This window comes from Heteronotia binoei, chromosome 12, assembly GCF_032191835.1.
Source record: "Heteronotia binoei isolate CCM8104 ecotype False Entrance Well chromosome 12, APGP_CSIRO_Hbin_v1, whole genome shotgun sequence".
Classification (NCBI taxonomy): Eukaryota; Metazoa; Chordata; class Lepidosauria; order Squamata; family Gekkonidae; genus Heteronotia; species Heteronotia binoei.
Genome location: NC_083234.1, coordinates 49,495,466 through 49,507,034, shown reverse-complemented (window position 1 = coordinate 49,507,034; position 11,569 = coordinate 49,495,466). Strand labels below are relative to the sequence as shown.

General features: G+C 43.7%; 1 protein-coding gene across 1 annotated transcript in view; it reads right to left on the bottom strand.

Annotated features, from left to right (window-relative positions):
• Positions 1-309: 309 nt before the first annotated feature.
• Positions 310-11,569, bottom strand: part of LOC132580418 (tetraspanin-15-like) — a 156,993-nt gene continuing 145,733 nt past the window's right edge. The window contains exon 8 of the mRNA XM_060251207.1: positions 310-863. Within this exon, the coding sequence (XP_060107190.1) occupies positions 633-863 (231 nt within the window). The 3' untranslated portion in view covers positions 310-632. The remainder of the gene's footprint in view (positions 864-11,569) is intronic.

Genomic DNA, 11,569 nt, shown 5'->3' with positions numbered 1-11,569 from the left:
AGAGATCCAGATTCAAGCACTACCTCAACCATGAAACTTACTGGCAAAGCTTGGTTCACTAACACTCTCTTTGTATAACCAGGATAGGTGTGGGATATAAGCTGGATGTGAGGGCCATGAACATTGCCCTGAGTTCCTTAGTGGAGGAACGAGATTTTAAAAAGGGTAAAGATAAAAAAATAGTGAGAGAAAAGACATCTTAATGCTTCATGTAGGTCCTCAAAATCTTCCCTTCCCTTTATTAGTCCTAAAATCTCTTCCATGTAACAAATCAGGCAATACTACCAGATAACAACATACAAAACATCATTTTTTCCCCACAAAATTCAAATTTATTTTTTTTTTCAGGAAAAAGAGACATACAAAAAATTGGAACCTCCTGGATCAGGGAAATGCTCTCTCAGGACCCAAACTGGACCTGAATTAGACACAGTCACACGCAGACATACACACCTGAAGGCTGTGTATGGTCACAAGCACCTTTTGTGATAAAGACCACACAGATATGTAATTCATGCTACATGTCATTAACTTACGTCCCTCGTGTCTTGTCCTTCACGTAGTGCTATCTTTGAATGCTTCGGGCTCCAACTTCTCTTGCAGAGCCCACTTATTCAGAGAACCCAAGAATGTCATACTTTGCTTTGGCAGATGGCATCATCAGCCACATTCTCCTCTTTATCTTGGACTGGAATGTAGCCACCTTCTCGGGGCAGGCACCAGCACCAGCCAGCGCCTGTCAGGTCCACAGCGGCAAAGTTGAAGTCACTCATGTCCAGGCGCTTGAAATCAACTGTATCCAACCTGGAATGAATCTCGTTGAGCTTCTGCCAGTAAAGCCAGGCCATCACCAACCCGATGGCCTGAAAGAAAAGGAGATATGTAGGTCTGAGTTAACGCATGACTCTGTCTTATACTGAACCAGACCGTCGGTCTAGTACTGCCCACTCAAACTAGAAGTATCCAGTATCTCAGGTGGAATCTTCACCTATTACATGATCCTTTTAACTGGACTCTGGTCCTTCTGCATGCCAAGTAGATGCTCTAACCACTGAGCCATGCACCCTCCCCATGTTAAAAGGGAGAGTACAGAATTTAACAATGACAATGTTTTCTAAAGATCAACCAGGGTTTTCCCATCAGCAGCATTGCTGGTGTAACTATCTGGTCACAAGAGCTGCAGCTTTGAGTGCGATCAGAATGGAAGAAGGATTGGCAGGGGAAGTTTATGGCCATTAATATTTCCTCTATCAGTTTTGGGTTTGCTGCCAGTGATCCAGTCCCAGAAGATGAGGGCAAACAAACACTTTGGATACTCTTGAAAAAGGCCATTATTGGAAAAGGACATTCTTAGCAGAAGTGGGTATTAGAGTCAAACTTAGTTCTAATGGCTTCTGTTAGAAAAACTGCTCCTTGGGGTGGACCTGGAAATTACACCAGGAAAGTTGGATGGCTACTGTAACAATAAAAGCCAGGGGAGAAAGAGATGGTAACCAGCTCTTGTTCCAGAAATCAGAAAGAAGGATTTCAATCTACTGAGGAGATTAGATCAGGAGGCTATTAATTTAGATGCCAAGAGACATCATTTCTTTCTTTTCTGGGGCTTTCCAGCCCCCCTCTTCCCTGTTTTGCCGGGTTATTTTACTTTTTTAATGGTCCCACTTTTTCTATTCTTCCTGGCTACAACAAGTACTTTACCACTTGCAGAACTGACAGGTTGCTGTGAGGATATTAGCCACCCCCAGAGACTGAAAGTTTATCCCATTTATTTACTATTTAGTTGCCATTTGTACTCTTCTATAAGAGCCATTTTCGTACTGCCTTTATTGAGTAGGATTCCCTGCCATTCGCATGATTTCCATGTGCCATATCTTTTGGCTGGCCACAGCAAAGTTCATATTTCATGCTCTTAGAATCAGACAGGCACATTAAAAATAATAACTCTGGGCTTTAAGTACTAGTGGCACTATAGATTCCATTTGTTTCATCAAGGTGCCTGCTTTTGGCACAGGAGCAGAACAGGTATCCAGCTCCACCCACCTGGCTAGCTGGGCCAGGCAGGTTCTCTCTTGACTTGAGTTTGTGCCAATGGACTGCACTTATCCCTGACTGCTGATTTTTAAACACAATTAATTTCTAACACAACGCAGGCAGGCAGAGCGGCCATTTGTGAGTCCCGCCATACAGAGATACATGCAAAAGCATTAAAGAACCTGAAGGCAGAGAGAACAGCAGAAAGGAGCACAGGAAATGTGTGGGGCACAGAGGGGAGAGTAGAATCAGAGATGGGAGAATGAGACACAGACATTTTTATTTATTTAATATATTGTTATGCTGTTCTTTATCCAAAGAACTCAGGGTGGTATACATGGTATGTCATTTTATCCTCACAACCCTGTGAGGTAGGTTAGGCTGAAAGAAAAGGACATCTCTTAAAAATAGGCATTTCCAGTCTTCATTTCCTTAAAAGAACTTTCTACAAGATCCATGATAAATTTTCTTCAAATCAAGCTTTTGCACTGTAAAAAATTCTACTCGTAGGACAGGATTTTTTTTAAAAAAAATTGCTCATTTTGTTCAATAACTGTCAGACAATAAATTATGAAGCTCAATTTATAATATAAAACCAGAGAAGCAATTCCAATTATAGTTCTGTTTATGACTGTCTTTAATGCTGTACATTTTCCACTTTCCTGAGCGCGGTGAGAAGTTTTCAGGGCAGCGAGCCTTATGCATTTTGTTTCCTTTGGATTGGAGCAAATACAGGAGATAAATACTGCCCTTATGTTTGCTTCAGCACAGCCTACTGGAAGCAGCTAGAACCCTAAAACAGGCGCTTGTAGAGCCATACATTTTCTGGGGAGTAAACCTCATTGAACTCAATGGGATTTACGTCTGAGCATGCATGTTTAGGATTTCACGTCTGAGTATGCATGTTTAGGATTCCACTGCAAAACTGCCAATCCTGTTGGGGAAAATAAAATACATGAAGTGACAATATGCTATCCTTAAGAAGGCTTGCCGCTAGTAGCAGCCATATTTTGACCCATGACAGGACTGAAGATGACAGGAATAGGTGTGGGAATCTTGTGAAAATTCAGTTTCCTGTAAGGTTACCAACAAGCCTAGAGAAAAAGGTCCTGTACCATTAACAGAGATTTAATGGGGTGGGGGAGTATTTACTTCTATGCCATGAAAAGCTTCATCTGCCTATTTCCACACATTAAGCCTCTGTAAAAGGGGATAGGAAATTTTCTGCAAAGAACTCTGTTGGCAGCCCTAGTATTTGGGATGTTGCAATAATCAGTCCAAACCATGTGGGCAGCTAATGAGACAAGTGGTGAACTGATGGGGCAGCAGCAAATATGGTTTGGGATCCTAGGGACAGCAACTAGGATGGCCACAAACCAGTTCACGACCCAAGATTTATCATGAATTTGGCTTGGCTTGGAGACCCTGAACTGATATTCAAGGAAGGCGCCTTCCCCGAACATTTCTTGGATTTTTGTCCAATTCAGTCCAGCTGTTCAGGCCATTTCAATCTAACAGCTGAGCAGCGTGGGTCCACAGTCAACTTGTTATGTTTAAATGGCTGGCAGCCACTTCAGTGCTTCCTTTTGCTTCTTCCCACCTCAATGCAGGGGGCAGGGAGGAAAACAAAGCACTGAATTGGCTGCCAGCCATTTCACCTTAACAGCGGACAGGTGCACTTGCAACCATTTCAGTGGTGGGTTTCACTTTCCCCTGCTTGAAAGTGGGGGGGGGGGAGGGAAACAGCACTAAAATGGCTGGCATCTAACAGCAGGGCAGGGTCTGCCCATCAGTCATTAGGGTTAAATGGCTGCAAGCTATTTCGGGGGGGGGCAGGCAGTGAAACAGGGTACTGAAATGGGTGCCAGCTATTTAAACCTAATAGCGGGGCAAGAAAGGGTCCTTGAAATGGCCAGTTCAGTTCTGGCATTTTTTGCCTGGTTCGGGAACCACCTGAGCCCAAAACCCAAACTGGGATTTTCCAATTCATGCCCATCCCTAGAAAGCGACACCACCACCATAATCTGAAAACTGAGCCAACATCTTCCCAGGTCATGCCAGAAATGTTTCTCATAGAATGTTACAAATACATGCCCCAAGTGCTACTTCATTTGTGAAGTGCACCTATTTATAGCTTTTGATTCCACTAGATAGTTTCCTTATTAATGCTCTCAATGCAGCAGTTGTGAGCCATATATTAGAACAGACAATGCACTCCATTCTCAAAAATAATCAGATAAAAGCTGTTAGAGCAGATGCTAATGATAAATTCTAACAGTAGCAACATTAATCAACACCATCCAAGGCTCTTGGAGAACAGCAGGCATTTGGGTGAAATCAAGGAAATTGTTTCTTTTGCATTAACTCCTTGATCACTCAAATTACAGTTCCTTTATACAGAAGCAATCTGGACCAAGTTCAACAGGAGCTTGAAAATGATGGCTGAGGAGTCATATTTTGTTACATGTGTTACTAGTTTTGCTTCTGATATGCAAAGTTTCACCCTGCCCCCCCTCCCCCGCTATCCACTGATAATTTATTTATTACATTTTAAAACTGTTCCCTCTCCTATGCAGTCTCAGAGCACTCTACAATGAAACAATAAAACATTTGACAATAAAATACATCTAAACATTAAAATTGCACCGGATAAAAATACATTCACAGTAAAAATTCATAAGACATCAGTAATATAAAAGCTATTTATTGTGGTCAAATAGGCTGTGCAGGTTTTAGAGGTGCTTCAAAAACCTGCATAGCCTGAATGATCAATATGACAGGATAAACTGTCCACCTTGATTGTATCATACAGCCTTTCAGTTTCATAAAAGCCATTGACTATCTTCAGACTAAGGCTGTTTTTCTCTGCCAATGGCAGAAATATACAGCAACTGAGATGTCACTGGTGTCTGGCTGCCTAGCTTCATGTTTAATAGTGCTGACCAGAAAGGTACAATCCTGTGGCTGCTTACATCATATTCTTCAGCTGTTTCTTTTTTTCCAGGATGGTTGCTGCTTTCTGTGCCTTATCACTGGTGAATCATGGTTCCCAATTTGCCCAGTTGTGCCTTTCTTGCTGAACTGCAAAATGGATTTATATCCCATTGTCTTTATACAAAAAGGTAAAGGCAGTCCCCTGTGCATGCACCAGTCCTTTCGACTCTGGGGTGACTTTCTCTCACAACGTTTTCACGGCAGACTTTTTACAGGGTGGTTTGCCATTGCCTTCCCCAGTCATCTACACTTTCCCCCCAGCAAGTTGGGTACTCATTTTACCGACCTCGGAAGGATGGAAGGCTGAGTCAACCTGGAGCTGGCTACCTGAACCAGCATTGTCTTTATTACCAGACAGTAAATAATGCAGATAATTTCATTAATGCCACCCCCCCACACACAAAAATCCATTCACAAAGGCAGCCTCCACTGATGCTAGGTCAATAAACTATTAACAAAGTATTTTAGAAAGAAAAACAGAGAGGCCAACAAAAATAAAGCAGAAAAGAGGACATGGGGAGAGGATTTGTAACCAAGATTATCCAATATATAGAATAATAATAAGTTGGTTTTTATACCCCACTCATCACTACCTGAAGGAGTCTCGGAGCAGCCCACAATTACCTTCCTTTCTTCTTCACACAACAGACACCCTGCAAGGTTGTTGGAGCTAAGAGAGGCCTGAGAGAATTGTGACTGACCCAAATCACCCAGCAGGCTTCATGTGGAGGAAAAGTGGGGAATCAAACTCCAGATTAGAGTCCACCACCCTTAACCACTACATTGAACTGACTCTCAATAATACCTTCGCTCATGGTCTTCAGTTCAAAACAAATACAGCCATTTTCCCCAGACAGATGTAAATATCCCCTTTAGGAAAAACTATTTCTTTCCTTTATGTTGGTGAATATTAGGGTTGCCAGCAGGCCTACAAGAAAATGTCCTGCCCTTTTTAATAGAGGTTTACGGGGTGGCATTCTTTACCTCAATGACATGAAAAGCTCTTCCCCACCCATTTCCCAACACAGAGGCTCTATTAAAGAGGCAAGACATTTTTCTCTAAGCCATCCATGAAGATAGTTTCTATGAAGATAGGGGAGCTGTGTTGGTCTGCAGTAGAAGAGCTAGATATGAGTCCAGGGGCACCTTAGAAACCAACAAGATTTGGGGGGCATGAATTTTCAACAGTCAGTGTGTCTGGCAAAGAGAGTTTTGACTCTCCAAAACTTATACTCTGCAAATCTTGTTGGCCTCTAAGGTACAGCTGGATTCAAACCTAGCTCTTCTTCAGGCAACCCTGGGTGCATATATGTTTGGGTCCCTTTGTAGGAAAGGGCATGGAGATTTCCAATACTGAAGAGTTATTCCCTTATGGCATAACTCTCTCTCTCGGCTTGACTTCGCGAACGAAGATTTAAGAAGGGTGCAGTAGTCCACGTCTGCTGCAGGCTCGCTGGTGGCTGACAAGACCAATGCGGGACAGGCAGATCCGGCCACAGTGGCTGCAGGGAAAAGTCTGATTTGGGGTTGGTGCTGTAGCAGTGCGATTCTTCCTCAATCTCCTTTTGTCCTCAAGACCAGCTATGCGTGCGTTCTCAAAGGAAGAGACAGCCTGGTGGATGGTGTGCCTCCATGCTTTGCGATCTGAGGCTAGGTCAGACCACTGGTGATGGTTGATGCGACAGGTGCCAAGGGATTTCTTCAAGGAGTCCTTGTACCTCTTCTTTGGTGCCCCTCTATTTCGATGGCCGGTGGAAAGTTCGCCATACAGAGCAATCTTGGGAAGGCGGTGGTTTTCCATCCTAGAAATATGCCCTGCCCAGCGCAGCTGCGTCTTCAACAGCAGTGCTTCGATGCTTGTAACCTCCGCCCTCTTGAGGACTTCAGTGTTGGTCACAAAGTCACTCCAGTGGATGTTGAGGATGGTGCGTAGGCAGCGCTGATGAAAGCGCTCAAGGAGTCGCAGGTGATGACGGTATAAAACCCACGATTCGGAGCCATAGATGAGGGTTGTCATCACAACCGCTTTGTAAACATTGATCTTTGTGCCTTTTTTCAGATGCTTGTTGCTCCACACTCTTTTGTGCAGTCGGCCAAATGCACGGTTTGCTTTTGCCAGCCTGTTGTCAATCTCCTTATCGATCTTGGCATCTGAGGAGATGATGCACCCCAGGTAGCTGAACTGCTGGACTGTCTTCAGTACTGATTCACCCACAGTGGCATAACTAGATTGGATTCTAAAGTTCCATGATCATCAGATGTCAAAATGTCTTTACTTGAAGAGGGAGGTCATGAAGTCTTATGAAGGGGGTCCAAGAATGAAAGAAATGGGGAAGGGGGGAAAAGCTTCAATGTTGGGTCTAAGACAAGCATCCCAGTCCAGGTACTGATCTGCTGCTACGTCCCTGTCTCCCATTGCTGCCCCTCCTCAGCACTTGCATGAAACGATCTTCATGGAAAGATTGTGATTTCTAGAATGTGACACCATGGGTGCTTTCACACAAGAGATTTGGCCTAACTTAGCCACGCCTCCCATTGGGATTAAATGTGCACGATCACACATCTGCCCTCTGAGCCTGCACCCATTCTTACCCCATCTCCAGATGCATCCTATCCAGATTAAAAAGCCACCTGGATCTTCCTGATAGTTACCCCCAAATCACATTTAAGGTCACATATTCGCTGGCCGTCTGAAAGCCCAGGCACAACTCATAAGCGGAAAAGCAGTGCGATCACACCAAGCTGCTTCTGATGCATTCAGGGTTCCCCCCCGCAACCCCCTTCCAAGGAGTGCTTGTATGCTTCTCTGCTTGAGACACACATAGGGGACTTTAAAAAAAAAACCCTTTCTGATGTGGGTCCATGGTTGAGCCATGCTAGCAGTCTGAATTGGCAACCACGGACACTGCTGGGATCCTGCCACTTCAACGCTGGTGTCTGATCCCTCTGAAACAGACCAAACTCAAGTGGGTTTTTTGGTAACAAGATAATATCGTGTCAATTTCCCAGTGTGATAGCACCCCATGCTAACACAGCTTCCAGCATGTGTGCTGTTCTCTTAAGCGCCCAGTCCTGGTGCAATGAGTTTCGGAATCAGAGCAGATAATTGCATCATGTGTCTTCTCCATGGAACTAATTTCATAGCCTCACATCGCAAACTGTTGACATATTAATGTTGTGGAATACTTCAGTGTGATTTAGCCCAATCGGGTTTCTAATGGCTGCCAAATGTTGTTTTATGCCCCAAACTTGTTCTTATGGCTTGTTTTAATATTCATAATTCTCATATTGTTGACTTTAGATTTTCATTAGCAAGTTTCCTCAAGTAGATCTCTGGAGAGGCGGCGTGAATGTTTTCCAAACAAACAAAGGGCTGTTGTGTGAGTGCACCTGAGCAGACACTTTCCAAATTAGATTGACTCATCTGGTTATTAGTATAAATGTGGAAATAACCATGTGGTTTGCCCAGTATTTGTTAAAGTCAAGATTAAAGCATTACTGTAGGTTAGCATTATGGGAAAATGATGCTAATAACTTTGTTTGGTACTTATCAGGCTACTAAAGAGCCTTACAAATGGCAAATGTGAACAGGCAGATGAGAGTTTATATGAATGTTTTGAACATCCTGTCAATTAGACTACAATTCGTCTATTAACCGGAAGAGAGAAAGCACCAATCAGGCAATGGGCTGTACAATTAGCAGATAATAGGCCTGGCAATCTGCACACTTGGGGAAATAAGCAATCAGAAATTAGACATCCAGTGAACTGCTAACTAAGAGAAGAGCATTAATACTCCATCAATTAACATCTGCGTTAACATAACATTCATACACATGATGGAAAAAATATTAATCAAGTTCTCTGTAGGCAATTTCTGAGCAAAAAGATGGAGAAGCGATTAATATAAAACGTTAACTTCACAGTTGCCCCCTGAAAAATAAATAAGCCTGGATAAGGATAATCAGGATAAGGGTTCATGCAGGGGAGGGGGCATGGCTCAGTGGTAGAGCATCTGCTTGGCATGCTGAAGGTCTCACGTTCAATCCCTGACATCTTCAGTTGAAAGGACCTTGAAGTGATGTGAAGGACTGAAACCCCGGAGAGCTGCTGCCAGGCTGAGTAGACAATATGGACCTTGGTGGTCTGATTCAGTATCAGGCAGCTTCATGTGCTCATGTAGTCCCATAGCCCCATTATGCAATGTAAAATGCAGCTAATACTAAGAGCAAGAGTTGTTCCAGCTATGCAAAACCCAGTATGGTGTAGTGGTCAGAATGATGGAATAGGATCTGGAAGACCCAGATCTGAATCTCTGCTCTGCCATGGAAGCTTGCTGGGTGACCTTGGGTCAGTCACACTCTCTCAGCCTGATCTACCCTACAAGGTTGCTGTTGGGATAAAATGTAGCAGAGAACAAAAGAAGTCACTTTGGGTCCCAAGCAGGGTATAAATGAAGCAAATAAATACGCCACTGAATAAATTGGTGCATCAAATGGAGCCAGTCTGCCTATACCTTGCAGGAAACCAAACTAACCTCTACAGAGAGGTAAAAGTGACACAGGGGAGGGGCATCAGTGCCTACCAAGTGCAAACACATCTCCCTGCTGTTTGGGCTTAAAGTAATTAAGTATATTTATTCTAAAAGAACCCAGCATATCAACATGTTCCAGATTTATCAATATTGGTAGGAATTCAAGAGCAAATCCTGGGTCTTGGTTGCTAACAACATTGTTCAAATGTAAGCAGTAAAATTTTTTGGTTACATTTGAATGATTCTGTAAATTTGCAGTCTGACACACAATGCAGAGTCAAATCTGGGAATTTTGAGTCCAGCTATTTTGAATGCAACAACTGGCTCTCCTTTTTCTGCACTCCACCGCCCACCTACACTTTACTTAAGAAAACCATAACAAGCTGTCAGAGATATAGATGGATTCAATAAGCTAGTCACCAAGGACATCACATTTCCAGGAGCAAAAGACTCCTAATGTGAATTCCATTTTTATTGCTTCTCAAAGCAAGGGAACATTTCCTTTTGCACAAAAGAAGCACTTCTTACAAGTAAAAAAAAAAAAAGATGCTGAGTAGCCCACCATCTTCCTCAGGTTATTGAGTATACTAAGAACTAGACCAGAGAATGAGGCAGTGATTGTCCCTTTGTGACTTGCTTCAATTGCATTGTGTCCAGGTTCCATTCCCCTCGACAATGTGGGCCTTCTTGAGATGGGCTGATTTCACACAATACAAAACCCTTGTGGTTGCCATGAGGACCCTGTATGCCACATATGCTGCGAGTTCTGTAATTCCCAGGCACATAAGGGTTGCATTCTGATTGCAACTGCAGTGCGCATGAATAGGCTTCAGCCACTTCCTTGCTTTTGCGAAGTGAAACAGTCCTGGGTAGCTGTGATTTTTCCCATTTTGACATTTACTTGTAGGTCTTATTACAAGGACTGGAACTATCTTGGCACTACTCCAACCAGACAATGTGATAAAGGGACAGGATGCCAAGGGGGGGGGGCATAGATTACGTTTTCCTTGCTTCCTTTCTGAATTCACCATAAAGACGTGTGCCATGACTTCCTTCCATGCTCAGGACTCCACTCCAAGGACTTGGCAGACCTCAGAAGCTAAGCAGGGCCAACCCTGGCAAGTACTTGGGAGGGAAACTTCCAAGGAATACCAGGTCAGGCAAACAGAGGCAGCAATACAAAGCCATCTCTCTGAAATGGCTTAGCCCCACTAGGTGTCACTAGAAGTCACCATGACTTCCAGGCACGCAGACACACAATACACACACACACACACAAAAACAGAACTCAGCTCCAAAGTGTGTAGACTAGATTTAGATTGGTGACTGCAGCACACAGGAAAAAGAGCTTCCATCTGCCAGTTACTGTTTTTCCAAACTGAAATTACCCAGTCACTGTTTGCCTCACTGGGGAAGTTTACATGAATAATGGCTACAGGTAAGTTTCCCAAGTGTGACAAAAAGAGGCTCCCCTGGGGCCCGTCCTGGTCAAGAAAACAGTGCTGGGAAAGGAAAGGATCTAGACACCTGTCCTTGCAAGTCAGACATGCCTTTCTATGCCTGGGAACTGAGTTCCAACACTGTTCAGATGTGCTTGTGGTAGTCCCAGGGATGAGGTGAGCAAAACATAATGTATAGCAAGGTCCTATAGTTTCTTAGCAGGCCTGAGCAGCAACTCCTTCCCTGAGGGGGTCAGTTCTGATAAAGCAGATCTTTCTGTGGCCAGATCTTTCCCATGTCATGAAGACTTTTTAGTGTTTTCTGCTTTGTTTTATGCCTGCTGCAAACCTCTTTGGCTGACCAGGTGAGCAGTTTATTGCTCATCGCATTTTCTCTAAGCCCTGGGGGACTTTGCAGATGGCCAGCTGGGAATTTTTTTCCTCCTGCAAAAGCCCCTCTGCACTTCAGGGCTTGAGTGGGAAATGCCAACAATTGATTTGAGTCTCAGAAAAAGGCAGCCAAGGGAAACATAAAATTCAGTCCATAGTAGAGTGACTACAACAGTGACATT